Source organism: Sarcophilus harrisii, chromosome 4 (assembly GCF_902635505.1).
Source record: "Sarcophilus harrisii chromosome 4, mSarHar1.11, whole genome shotgun sequence".
Classification (NCBI taxonomy): Eukaryota; Metazoa; Chordata; class Mammalia; order Dasyuromorphia; family Dasyuridae; genus Sarcophilus; species Sarcophilus harrisii.
The window spans coordinates 224,260,887-224,274,825 of NC_045429.1; the positions used below are offsets into that span (position 1 = coordinate 224,260,887).

General features: G+C 42.4%; 1 protein-coding gene across 1 annotated transcript; it reads right to left on the minus strand.

Moving 5' to 3' along the window:
• Positions 1–4,361: 4,361 nt before the first annotated feature.
• Positions 4,362–10,703, minus strand: RWDD2A (RWD domain containing 2A). Its single transcript, XM_031964581.1, has 3 exons — positions 10,623–10,703; positions 10,040–10,271; positions 4,362–5,441 (listed from the first exon to the last, which is right to left on the minus strand). The coding sequence occupies exons 2-3, from the start codon at positions 10,241–10,243 to the stop codon at positions 4,764–4,766; spliced, it is 882 nt and encodes a 293-aa protein (XP_031820441.1). The 5' UTR covers positions 10,244–10,271; positions 10,623–10,703; the 3' UTR covers positions 4,362–4,763.
• Positions 10,704–13,939: the final 3,236 nt, after the last annotated feature.

The window sequence follows — 13,939 nt, forward strand, 5'->3', positions numbered from 1 at the left end:
TTGGAAAGAGCCACAGTCATCACAGTTGATCATAAATAATCTTGTTATCAGTGTACAATGATCTCCTGGTTCTGTTTGTTTTCCTTACCATCAGTTCATGTAAGTGTCTCCAGGCCTTTCTGAAATCATCCTGTTGGTCATTTCTTACCGAACAATAATATTCCATAATATTCATATACCACAATTTATTCAGCCATTCTCCAATTGCTGGGCATCCACTCAGTTTCCAGTTTCTGGCCACTACAAACAGGGCTGCCACAAACATTCGTGCACATACAGGTCCCTTTCCCTTCTTTAAGACTTCTTTGGGGTGTAAGCCCAGTAGAGACACTGCTGGATCAAAGAGTATGCACAGTTTGATAACTTTTTGAGCATAGTTCCAAACTGCTCTCCAGAATGGCTGGGTATATTCACAATTCCACCAACAATGCATCAGTGTCCCAGTTTTCCCACATCCCCTCCAACATTCTGCATTATCTTTTCCTGTCATCGTAGCCAATCTGAGAAGTGTGTAGTGGTATCTCAGAGATGTCTTAATTTGAGTTTTCTCTGATCAATAGCCATGTTTTCTACATGTGTTCCCTTGACTGGTGGGATACAACTTGTGGGAAGGAAAGTCCATGTGTTTAAGGTATGATTCAAAGTCTGCAAAATTTTGAGGCTAGTCACCTAATAAAGGCAGGAAACTGAAATAAAAACAAAAGCACTTCTGAGCAAGTCCACCTATAAAGGGCTTCCCCTTTCCATTAATTGGCATAGTAAATCAAAAGAATGTTAAAGTTGAGAAAAACTGGAGGATGAGAAATGAGGAAGATACAAAGCTGTGAATGAGTGCAGTTTGGAAACTTAGTTCAATGAGAGCAGGGAGCAATTCCCAGCAGAAAGTATAACTTATTCCCACCCATCTGAAAGGGATTCCACACTAACAACAGATTTAACAGGAATAGTATGATGATAACTCTATTACTGTGGTATAGGAGGTGTTTCCTTTTCTGTCCATGACTAAGTCCTGGACAAACATATTTCCAGCAAGCATGCTTCTCCACAAGCCTTCCTTAGCCGCGGTTACTTTTTCACAGATGATATATTAGTGGAAGAGTGTGTCCAAGGTTTAAGTAATGTTTTATTACTACCCTCCTTACCATAGAAATTTTATTTAAGTGCTTTTACTTTTAAAATAATTACATTCTCCTCTACCTAATAAAAAAGTAGACATGAGTGGGGTGCTTGATCGAGTGGATCCAGACACCTAGAGAGGAACCTTGAACCTGAGAGGTTCACCTGAGACCACCAGACACCTAAGAGAGAACCTGAGCGAGTGAAGTGGAGAACACCATTTGGAGGTGGGGCCTTGCACAGGGGCTGCTGCTTTCCTCCTTGGGTTTTACTGGCTAGATTTTCTTCTTGAAGACCTGGCATTAAACCAAAACCAATCTGATTCTATTTGGCCACCGATAGGTCCTAGGCCAAGCCCAATTTGGTCATTGTTTGGGTCCCGGTCAACTCACATTTAATGTAAACAGTCATCTTTTCTGCTTTGGGCAGAAACCCTAAGGGTTTTCTCCCCCCCTCCCACCAGATTCATTCATTTCATTTATTTAGATTTTTTTCTTTTGGACTAGGTACCTAGCCTTAATCATTGATTGAGCATTGTCTCTGTCCAATTGAGACCTTAGCTTAAAAAGGCCCAGGTCTCCCACTGCATCCAGCACCATCTTCCATCTGCAGTCGTCCTGATCTATATCTGGCCCCTGGACCCAGGTGACTCTGGAAGGGAAAGTGAGGCAGGGTTTCTTGCCCAGTCCTCCCACCCTTAAATCCAACTCACTTATATGTCATGGCTAACTGGAGAGTAGGTTGACAGTTGGTCAGTTATAGTCTTGAGTGGGTGCTGACCCCCCTTAGTGCCCTAAACTGAGAGTGCTTTGTCTTGGGCCCTTATGTGAGGGTCTGTTTCCCAAATACCATATGAAAAGGACAAAGATGTTCTTCTAGGGTAGGAAAAAATGCTCAAAGAGGATTAGTTGAATTAATTGAAAAAAAGACTTTTAGAAAATATTGTAGCTATTTTCAATTATGAAAAGGGCAACGGGATTACAATTATTCATTCTCCTTGACCCCAGAGGACAAAAGGAGGAGCAATAAATAGTTGGAAGCTGCAGTGAAACAGATTTAAGTTTAACAGAAACAGAGAACTTTCTAACATCTAATGCAACCCCAAAGTGGAATGGACTGCTTTGTTTGGGAGATAGCGAATTCCTCCTCATCAGAGGTCTTCACAGGTGGAAGCTGGATGACCACTTGCTGGAAAGATTGTAAACCTCATTCTTGTTCGGGATTAGGCTGGCCTGAAGCCCTGTTCAACTCTGAAATTTTGCTACAGCAGAAAACATTTTATTTTTGGTGCGTGTGATTTTTTCAAAACTGTAAGTTAGCTTGTTTTCAGACCAAGCTGTGGAAAACCCAGCGAGTAGATGGAAATAAACAAAAGAAGTAGAATTTGAGTCAATGCAACATTTATTACACAGATACTACTAAATATACTTGTACTGGGGATACAAAGATAAAAAATGACAGTCCCTGTTCTCAGGGATGTTACATTTTAGAGGAAGTGGGCAGTGGAAGCAAGATATAACACATACACTAATAATACATTTACAAAAGGGAGGAGGAGAAAGAAGAAATCCAGACAAATCGTACTAGGAAAATTGACAAGTACTTTTTGCTTTACTAATAATACATCTCAAGTAGGCAAATAGCAGATATTATTGCCCATTCAACAGACAAGAAAACAAGTACATTTATTTGAACATTTGTGAGTAATAAGTACACTTTTGATATTTCAAGAACACTATATGAAAAAATTCACCTACTACATGACATATTTTCACTTACAGAAAAAAATCTGAAAAATGATTCTTTGAAAATGTAATAAAAAGTGAACAGCTTTTTGTATAAAGACATGATGACACTTAAAACAAGCATTCCCCCCTTTCTCTCCCTCCCCCCATCTTCCTAAATGGTCAGAAGATTTTAGGATTTAGAGTTAGATGAGTTATATCAACTCACAAGTTCTTAACCAAGAGTCTGCAAATTTGTTTTCAAAAAATAATCTGATAATTATTTCAATATAGTTGGTTTTCTTTATAGTTTCATATATTCTATTTTATTCAATAAAAAAAAAATTATTCTAAGAAGGCTTCACCAGAGTAGTCCATAACACAAAGAAGGTTAAGAACTTCTAGGAGAGCCAGACATAATTTTATAGATGAAGAAACTGAATCCTAGGGAAGTTAAAGGGCTTTGGCCTAAGGGAACACAATATTAAGGATCAAACCAAGGATTCAAAATCAGATCTTCTGACTCCAAATTTAATGTTCTTGTCCCGACACCATTCCTGCATGATGTTGGGCTACTCATTCACACCATTTAATATGGATTTACTGATGCTAGCACATGATACATCCTTGCAAAAGGGCTGGCCAACGACACAATTCCAGCTTATGGCCACGCTAACAGGGTATAGCATATGATACATCCTTGCAAAAGGGCTGGCCAAAGACGCAATTCCAGCTTATGGCCACGCTAACAGGGTAGGAAGCTTACTGTCCTGCCTTAGGACTTAACTCACAACAATGGGCTGCTGGTTAGCACCATGTTCTAAACTGAGATAAGCAGTCCAAGAAATTAGTTGGAATAAAATTCTGCCAGATCATGCCCATATCCCACATTTTCTATTATTTTTTAAATGTTCTGTTCCTTTTACTTGTTTGCCATTACAATCTCAAGTTAGTTAGGACATTAGTTTAGTCTTCCTTCTTCATAACACCATAATGGTTTAATTTCTGTCCGTCCTTATCCCCTCCAGGCTGTGAGCTAATTTTGCATCTCCCTTAATAGAGAATTTCACAGTCAGTGCATTTCAGCAAGAATACCCAACATTTACATAGATGAGATGGGGTGAATTTGCTCTTGCTTTCAGGTACTTTTATGGGGTCTAGAATGAACCAGAAGGCGCCTGCAACCATTTAAGAACCCCAGATCTTCTTCACCTGCATCAAAGTTCCCTACCTCGCCGTTGGTCAGAGTACAACAGATTTCCTGTGATGGTCACGGTTTCCTAGAGTTGTTAACAACGATCCCAAACTAAGTATTTACAATGGGTGCTCAATGGCATTCACACTAATCCACAAACACGCATTTCTACATCTCTACATTGTACTTAGCATGAACTGTGTTTGGTGGCATCATAAAGGGAACATAAAACTGGGCTACAGAGGGTGCCTAATGATCCGGGTACTCAGGAAGCAAAGCATCCTAGTGCTAAAAATGCATGAGGGGGCAAAAAGTCACTAATCCTTGGGGGGGGGGGGGGGGGGGGTCCCTGTTTTTAAGAGGAAGCATTGCCTAATGGTTGGAGGGCTGGCCTTGAGGTCTGGAAGAGCGGGGTTCGATTCTGCCTCTCCGGTATGGGAGCTTTGTGATCATGGGCAAGTCCCATAACCTCTCAAGACTAAGTGCGAGAGCTGGCATTGACTGGTTTCAGAGGAGGAACTTTTCACATCGAGAGCTTCTTAATGGAAGTAACAGGGTGATGCTGCACACCTCCTTCACTACCCCAGAAAAGGATGGTCAAAAACAAACAGAAAGCGCGCCTCTGGGCCGCAGCAGCTAGCCTCTCCCCGGAATCCCTTTCTAACTCAAGTGTTTATTCTTAGTGGAACCCCTCGCAAAACTGCAGCTGCTGCTCTGCCGGCGCCTTCCTAGTGGTCGGAGTGCTTGCTCTCGATGCCAAATAGAATCTGAAAAATATGCTCGCTCTGGTGCTTCCTGAGGAACTCCAGGAACTTGCCCAGATCTATGTGGTAGTCGTGCCTGAAGCCGTGGCCGTGGTGGCTCTCAAACTGCAGCTCCTCAAACACCTTGAAGATGCGCAGCTCGTCCCCGCTGCCCTCCACCTGCACCGTCTCCGCGTGCTTGCACGAGATGTGCTTCCAGTTGGGGGAGCGGATGGTGTGCCAGAACTCCTCGCACTGCTCCTTCCGGCCCTCCACGCAGATTATGCCCGGCTTCCCCGTCATGAAGAACCCCGTGAGGCCCTGGCGCTTGGCGCTGTCCAGGATCCTCCGGCGCAGCTCCGGCCGGCAGATCTGGTGGCTGTAGATCCACATGCGGTGAAACATGGTCTTCACCACCTTGCGCTTGGCCACGGGCTCCGAGAAGAGCTTGCTCTTCCGGAAGTAGGGGGCGCTGTTGTCCCGGATCCACTGCACGGCCGCACACACGCACAGCTCTCCCGCGTCGAAGGTGGTGATGTAGGCGGTGAGGTCCTTGTTGAGCTGCAGCTGCTGCTGCCGGTCCAGGGAGTAGGAGCGCCCGAAGAGCTGCAGCTTGGCGTTGGGGTAGTTCTGAGGGAAGGCCACCTGCAGCTCCACGTCGCCCTGGGGAGGGAGACCAGAGAGCGGGTTAGCGCAGAGCGCGCCCGCCGCCAAGGAGCGCCCCCCTGCGGGCCGTTCCCGACCCTGCCCCGGGCACATCTGGGCAGGGGCCATGCCCGAGGGCGGGGCCATGCCCGAGGGCGGGGCCAGACGGGGTGAAAGGCACTTTGCCAGGCGGATCACAAGGACCGCAGTCCCTGTTCTCAATCCACGTGTCAAAGCCCCTGTTTGGAAGACACACAAAACCCCGTCGGAAATGTCTGCTGGTAAAAATCTTTCTTCTTAATGCGGTGGTGGGGAAGGAGTGCCGTGTTCCTGGAAGCCGCCGCCCGGGGCAGTGTGAGGTGGTCCTGCTGGGCTGGCAAGGGGACGCGGCCCATCTGCTATCCCAGGACCAGTTCAACACCACGATGGCTGGAGAGGAAAGGGTTTTACGCTCTTTTGTTCTTTGTGGTGCCAGCTGAACTTTTAAAATTCTCCGACAAGAAAGGTCTGCGCTACCCACCCACCTTTACAAAATGGTGTGAGAAAAGCGCTCCGCCAACTTGAGAATATATAAAAAACGTCAGCTATTACTACAACCCAGGTGTTCCAGTGCCCACTACAAGAGGGACCACCCCTACGGATGGATGGATGGATGGGCAGGAGGAGGCTAGAGATGAAGGGCACCTTAATGGGCTCATTGAGAACAAAGCCTAGGCATATGCAAAATAGTGCATCCTGAAGCTTTAATTTAATTAGAACAAATAATCTGTTCTAAAAATTTAGTTTTCCTAAGTCTTACCCCTTCTTATCAAAGCTTTTAAAAAGATATTTTTACCTTTTTTTTTCCTCTGGGTGGGAGAAAACTTTTTTTCCCTAATTCTACACTTCATTGTGGGTTCTAAGAGGAAGTTATAAGGTAGTAGTGAATTGTGTTGGAGAAGGCTGAGATGCTTTGAGATCCAGCTCCAAAAGAAACCATCATCAGAGGGCAGGCAGTCAGTAAGTGAGCTATAAGGATATCCTAGAACCAGAGGGTAAAATAGAAATGGAAAAATTCACCAATCACCTCCTGAGAGAAATTCCAAAATGAAAACTTCCAGGAATATTATGGCCAAATTCCTGAGCTCCCAGGTCAGAGAGAAAATATTATAAATTGCTTGAAAGAAACTATTCAAATACTGTAGAACTGCAATCAGGATCATATGAGATTTAAAGGAGAAAAAAGCTTGGAAAATGGTTTTCCAGGAGGGGAAAGATAGCAAAACCAAGCAAAAAAACTGAGTATAATTCTTCAGGGGGGGAAATGAATATTTAATGAAAAAGAAGACAAATATTCCTGATGGAAAGACCAGAGCTGAATAGAAAATGTGACATCCAAACACAAAGCTCAAGAGAAACATAAAAATTTTTGCTCAATATGAAAAAGAAATCATGAGGGACCCAATAAGGTCAAACTATTTGCATTCCTGTATGGTAAGATGATACACACCACTCCTAATAACTATCATTATTAAGGCAGTTAGGAGGAGTCTGTATAAACAGAGGGCATGGATGTGAGTCAATTATTTTGGGATAATCTCAAAAAAAAAAACCCAGATGGGTAAGAAAAAGAAGGAAAGGAAGAAGAAAAATGAAAATTAAATCATTTAAAAGAAGCACATGCAAGGAAGAACTTTTACAATGGAGGGGGAAATGGGGATGGATGGGTAATGCTTGAATCTTACTGTCATTTGAATTGGTTCAAAGAGGGATGTGTATTTTGGAGTGTGTGTGTGTGTTTGTGTGTATACACACATCTGAGTATAGAAATTTATCTTACCCAGTAGAGAATTAGGAGGAAAAGGCAATAAGAGAAATGAGGAAGGAAGTTTTAAGAGGCAGAGGATTAAGAGAAGCAGTGGTCAGAAGCAAAATAGGCTTTTGAGGAGGGACAGGATAAAAAAAGGGAGAGAGAAGAATAAATAGTAGGAAAAAGCATGGAGAGAAATACAGTTAGTAATCATAACTCTGAATGTGAATGGGATGAACTTGCCCACAAAACAGAAGCAGATAGCAGAATGGATTAGAAACTAGAATCCAACAATATGTTGTATACAAGAAATACACTTAAAACAGAGACATACATAGAGTTAACACAAGGGGCTAGAGAAGAATCTATTATGCTTTAGCTGAAATAAAATAAAACAGTGGTAGCAATCGTAATCTGAAAGAAAGCAAAAGCAAAAAAACCTAATTAAAAAAGACAGGAAGGGAAACTTCATTTTGCTAAAAAGTATCATAGACAATTACAATTAAGTAATATAAAAAATTGTGGCCCAAGTGTTTTAACTTAATGGCTCATTTCTTAAATATATGAGGAACTTGATCAAATTTATAAAAATAAGAGCCGTTCCCCAATTGATAGTCAAAGGCGAAGAATAGTCAACTATCAGTGAGTGGTCATATAAAAAAAATTGCTCCAAATCACTGTTACAGCAAATTAAAACAACTCTGAGGTATCATTTTATACCAATCAGATTGGCCAATATGACAAAAAAGAAAATGGCAAAAGCTAGAGGCTATGTGGAAAAACTGGTACCCCAATGCATTTTGGAGAACAATTTGGAACTATGTGCAAAAATCTATCAAACTGTTTATCATACCTTTTGACATAGCAATACCACTAGATTACTAGATCTATATCCTGCAGAGATCAGAGGAAAAGGTCCTATATATAAATATTTAGAGTAGCCCTTTATGTGATGTCAAAGATTTGGAAATTGTAGGGATGGCCATCAATTGGGGAATAGCTGAACAAAACTTTGTATATAATTATGATGGAATACTATTATTTTATAAGAAATGCTGAGAGGAGTGATTTGAGGAAGACCTACAGGAATTGAAGTGAAGTGAATACAAACAGGAATTCATGGTACATTGAAATAGCAATATTGTCATGACCACCAATTGGGAAAAACTTAGCCATTCTTTTCACTATATTTAGACCCAACACAATTACAAAGGACTCATAATAAAAGAAAGGCTTTTATTATGAGAGAGAATTGTGAACTCTATGTGTAAATTAAAGCATCATTTTCTTACTTTCTTATTTTTTCTTGCTTTTTTTTTTTTGCTACATGGCTAATATAGAAATATTTTTGGATGATTTTATATGTATGATTGATATCACATTTTCTTGCCTCTCAATAGGGGTTGAGGCAGAATAGGGGAGAATTCAGAACTAATTTTTTAAAGAGTATTAATAACAAATATGTAATAACTATTTTAAAACAAAGGAACAAAAAAAATCTAAGGAACCAGGATTAGGTGAAGGGAAGAGGAGGAAGAGGGAATTTAAAAATTCCTTTTAAAAAAAAGGACTTTTAAAAAGTCTCAAGTAAAATGGATATAATACTTTGTTTACAACAGAAGAGGGAAACTTGAAACTGAGTATCTTTTGTACAGATAATATTAATGCATCTATGATAAGAAGGGAAGTAGTTGAACAGGGGGAAAAAACTTTGATAAGAGTTTGGTATCCAAAATATAATTTTAAAAATATATAATACACACACATATATAAATATAAATATGTATATACATATATAATTAATTGACATTTCCTAATACATAAATTGTAAAATGATATGAACAGTTCTCAAAGGAATTGTATTCACAATCAATTTTTTAAAGTGCTCCAAATCACCAAACAAGTGAAATAAATCAAAACAAATCTAAGACTTTATCCAACATCCTATAAATTGGTAAAAATAACAAAAACTTTTGGAGGGGCTGTGGAAAACAAAGTACACTAACATTGCTCATGAAGCTCTGAAATGGTAGAATCATTTTGGAATTATGCAAATAAAAAGACTAAACTATCACTTTGAGCCTGAGATTCCATTCCTGAGCTTTTTTTACCCCAAGGAAATCAGCAATATGAAAAAAAAAAAGTCTTCAATTACTCTCAAATATGTATAGGAGCACTTTTTGTGATAAGAAAGAATTGAAAATAAAGATGCTTATCAATTGGGGAATGGCTAAATAAATTGTGGTACATGAATGTAATAGCACATTATTGTGCTGTGAGACAACATGTATATGAATAAATACAGAAAAGCATGGAAAGATCTGTACAAATTGATGAAGAGCCAAGAAAGCAATATACATAATAATTACAAGGTAAAGTTAATGTATCAAAATTATAAAGACTAAACAGGATTTAAGTGAAGAGCTATGAGATGATGTCCCTATAATCTATACCTGGATCTTTTAAATGAATCTGTCAGTTGAACTGATTTTTTTTCCCTCTCGAAAAAATACCGCTGGTGGAGGGAAAAGGATTTATGGGAAATTATGGTCATGTAGAACAACCAAAAACCAACAAAAAATTTACTTTAACAAAGAAATTTGGAAATGCTTTTAAAAAATACAAATTTTAAAAATTTCACTGAAGCACTAATAAAAATCTTACTTTGTGTAATGTCATTGGCAATAACATCGGCTTTTTACAAACTCAGAAGAGCAAAATCTGGATTAGTGAGAATCGTGAAAACCATTAGCAATATGTAACTATTTGTTGCAGGTAATCGAATTATTAAGAAATAACAGAAGGTTGGACAATTCAGGAGACTCACCTCAAAGTCTGTATAGACCATAACTACAAACCCAATTCTGGGGGGGAGGGGTCCATTCGGATTTTTCAAGTAGGACCTCACTCGCCTTACGGAATTAGCATCCTCAAGACAGACTTCTCCTTTGTTTGGAAACATTGAAAACAACATTTCCAGCTCTAGCAGCTGAAGCTCTAGACATTCGCTGACTGAAGCCACCACCGACATCTTCAAAAAAGCCTGGAAATCCAATTGCCTGCAAAGGGAAAAAACACAAAAAACAAAAAACGGCGCGACCACGTTTAATTTTGCAGTTGCTGAGAACCCAGTGTTGGGCGCTAAGCACCCAGTGTACGGGCGTTGAGCCCCCAATGCGTGGGCACCAAGCCCTGGGGGCGGCTGCCAGGTGGGTCTGCAGAAAGAGGGGAAATCGCTGGGCTGCCAGGCAAACCAGACTGGCCTCCCGAGACCGCCGAAGACCCGACGGTTACCCCAGCGAGCGCTACCCCAGGGGGCTGCTCGCTCCTCACAGACGCCCGGGCTGCCTCCCCCCTCCCCACCACCCGTATCCCGGCCACCAGTTCCCACCCGGCCCCCTGCCTCTCACCGCCCTGCGGACTACACCGACTGCGGGGTACCCGCGCTGCGGGACTGTCTCTGCCGCCGAAACGATCCGCCGCCGCCGCCGCCGCCGCTGCCGCTGCTGCCTCCGCCGCCGCCGCTGCGCTCTCTGCCACCGCCGCCTCCGCTGCCGCAGCCTCCCTAGCTGTCGCCCACCCGCTCCGCCCCCAGCTTCACTCCTGGGGGCTAGGGGGTGTGGCCACATTGCACAGATCTCACATCACACTACGGATTTTTCTCCCATATAGAAAATAAGGCAGAGGGTCCCTCCCCCAACTGCGCAAGGGGGTGAGGGGCGCTACAGGGGTCTCACCCTTAGACCACCAGTTCTGAGTTAGGTAGCTTTATACCAAGCATTCAAGAAACATTAATAAAGCAATTTACCCCACTAAACACGGAGTGGGTATAGTTGCAAGAACACTGAATCTGCAGCCAGAAAGCAGAATCTAATGAGAAAAACTGAAGCCTCTCACAGCCTACTATCTCAATATACTTCTGAAAACCAATTTCTTGGTCGGTAAAATGGGATGATAATGTGGATGATCACTAGAACACTAATGAATAAATAAAGCATTTATCAAGCTTTGGGTTTTGGCTACAACAGAGTTCCTGCACTCAAAAAATGGGGAAAAAAAGGGGGGGGGGAGAACATGTCAGGTGCTTGACGGATGAACCTTCAGTAGTTTCTCTTTTGTATTACTGGCCAGCTCAATTAGCTCTAAGCAGTTTTGGCACAGTCCCTCAATTCAGAAAGTCACTGGTTTAACAGCAATCTGTAAATGTCTGGGAATTTGAGGGAAAGGTACACTCGGATAGGACACATTAAACTACTGCCCAGTCTTTTCCACCTCTTCTCTTCCCTTTGATTCAGCCAAGATGACGCCATTGAATCTTTCTTTCTATCACCATTTTCTAACTCCATGTTGAAAAGTAAGGCTCTCTGGGTAAAAATAAGCTTGGTTGCCATGGTTACTTCCTATCCTGAGTCTCCATGGCAACTAACATTCACTAAAACTGGCAAAAAAGAAGGGACTACATTCATCATTTACTTGTTTTTGCATATCCAGAGCATCTTTGTTTGATGGGTTATAGGTAAATAGCCAACTGATAGGGATGCTTTATTAGTACATTTATCTTGGACAGACATTGCAGAAAGGCAATGATCTGGACCAGAACTGAACAGAAAGAGAAGAAACGGACTAGATTGTTTTTGAGAAATTTTATGATCCCAAGGTTTCTCCTAAAACAAAAGCTCATCTTAAAAACAAACAAAAAACCCAAAAACTTTTCCTATGATTTAAGGGCTATTAGATTCTAGAGTTGAAGGTCTTTCAGAGGGCATTGCAGAAAAATATAGTGGTTACTGCTACACACTGTCACTAGCCAAGAATTCAATCCACAAGCATTAACCAAGAGCCTATTATGTGCTAGATTCTGAAGTAACAAAGACAAAAAGAAAAGCAAACCTTGTTTGCATTCTCTGTAGAGATATATAGAATATATACATTGATATCTGTCTATCTATATGTAGAATAACTACAGGACATTTAGAAAGGTAAAGCACTAGTATTTTGGAGGAACAGGTAAGGCTTCATATAAAAGATGATGCTTGAACTGTGTTGAAGGAAGTGAGTTTCTATAAGAGAACAGCCAACCTGGCTAGGAGAATTGGGAAGGTCCAATGTATTAACGGGACTGAAAAAGACAGATTGGGGCCAGACTGAGAAAGAACAGCTCTATTTTATCTTAAAAGTAAAGTCTTTTTTTTTTACTCAGGGTAGGATGGGAGCTTAGAATTAATTTGGCAGCTCTGTAAAGGTCGACTTAGGATAGGTAAGGAGACATTGGGAGGCCACTTCAACAATCCGAAAGATCTGAAGGGCTCAATGAAGACCCCTGATTGAGAAGATATTGTTTGCTAGATATGCTGTAGAGGTAGAAATGGTAGAACATCAAGATTCTAGAATGAACCTGGTAAACTGGAAGGGTGATAGTGGGCAAGTTCCATAAAGCAGAACTACCTATAGAATATGAGGGATGTTTCACTGGCAGAAATTCCTGCTACCAATACGCTTCCTTTGCAACGTCTAGTTGGGACCAGATTGAGAAAGAACAGCTCTATTTATCTTAAAAAGTAAAAAAGGTATCACCAGAGTTTACTCAGGGTCAGATAGGAGCTTAAAATCGTAGCTAGAATTACCTATGAGTTATCAGGGGTCACCCAGGAGTTTGAGGGTTTGTTCTCATGGAAGCTAGGAGTGGACATCAGGTGTCTCCAGAAATAAACGGTCAGGAAAGGTGTCTCCAGAAATAAACGGTCAGGAAAGGTGTCTCCAGAAATAAATGGTCAGGAAGGGTGGGCGGGTCAAGTTTGGACAGCCAAACGAAGGTCCTTCCCACTTCGGGGGGACGCCCTGAAGTGGCCATGACAACAGGGGCGGAAGTCGCAAAGGACAAACGCACATGGACGGGCAGTATTCTGCAGCCTGGCAAGGAGGACCGTTATCAAGGAACGGCCTAGGGATGCGAGACGGCCTGCCAATCAATCAAACAATTAGCACTTACTGAGTGCTGCAAAGGCAAAGAAACACAACGTGCCGAGGGCAGGCCCTTATCAGGGCCGAAGGGTTTGACTGATTGGATTTGGATTCCCTATCCCCAGGATTCTTGCCTGGCACACACAGCAGGGGCTTACTGAGCGCCTGCTCCTTGGGTCGCTGCTCGAGGACCTACCTGGCAGGGCGGTACAGATGGTGAAGGAAACACTGTGAAAAAACGTTAAAGTGCCCCAGGAGACGCAAAGGGAAATGAGATGCTGCAAGGCAGTATCTACGAGACGGAGGGCGGAGGCTAAGAAGCTGGACTCCAGCTACAGCCCAGGGAAAAATAAATTACAAAGGTCTTGAGGAAAAATCTTCGATCAACAGCCTTCGAGAAAAAGCGCAATGGAAAAAAAAAAAAAAAAAAAAAAAAGCGGGGCTGCGCCAAGACTTGTTTTGCGCACGCGCAGAAACCCTCTGCCTCTCCCAGAGCACTGCGGCAGCCGCCACGCATACCTGGAGAGAGCGCCAACCTCCAGGAAATACGCCCCGCCCTCGCCATTGCAACACTGCCCAGCAACCCACGGGGACGCTAGGCCGCAAGCGCGAAGAGCACGTGAAGCGCGAGATGGGTTCCCCCCCAACCCCAGGCGAGGGGTGCAGTAAGCACCACCCCCTTCCTTGCACCAATGCACGGGATTGGTTGAGGGAGGTAGTCTCCAGGCGGAAGATATCTAGAAGAAACAGCCACGTCTAAGGAGGG

What these genes read in the sequence shown, in the direction of transcription:
- RWDD2A (XM_031964581.1), bottom strand. Translation starts at nt 10,243, where the DNA reads ATGTCGGTGGTGGCTTCAGTCAGCGAATGTCTAGAGCTTCAGCTGCTA. An exon ending in TGGTCTATACAGACTTTGAG is followed by an intron (nt 5,442 to 10,039) that starts GTGAGTCTCCTG and finishes CTCCCTCCCCAG; the next exon opens with GGCGACGTGGAGCTGCAGGT.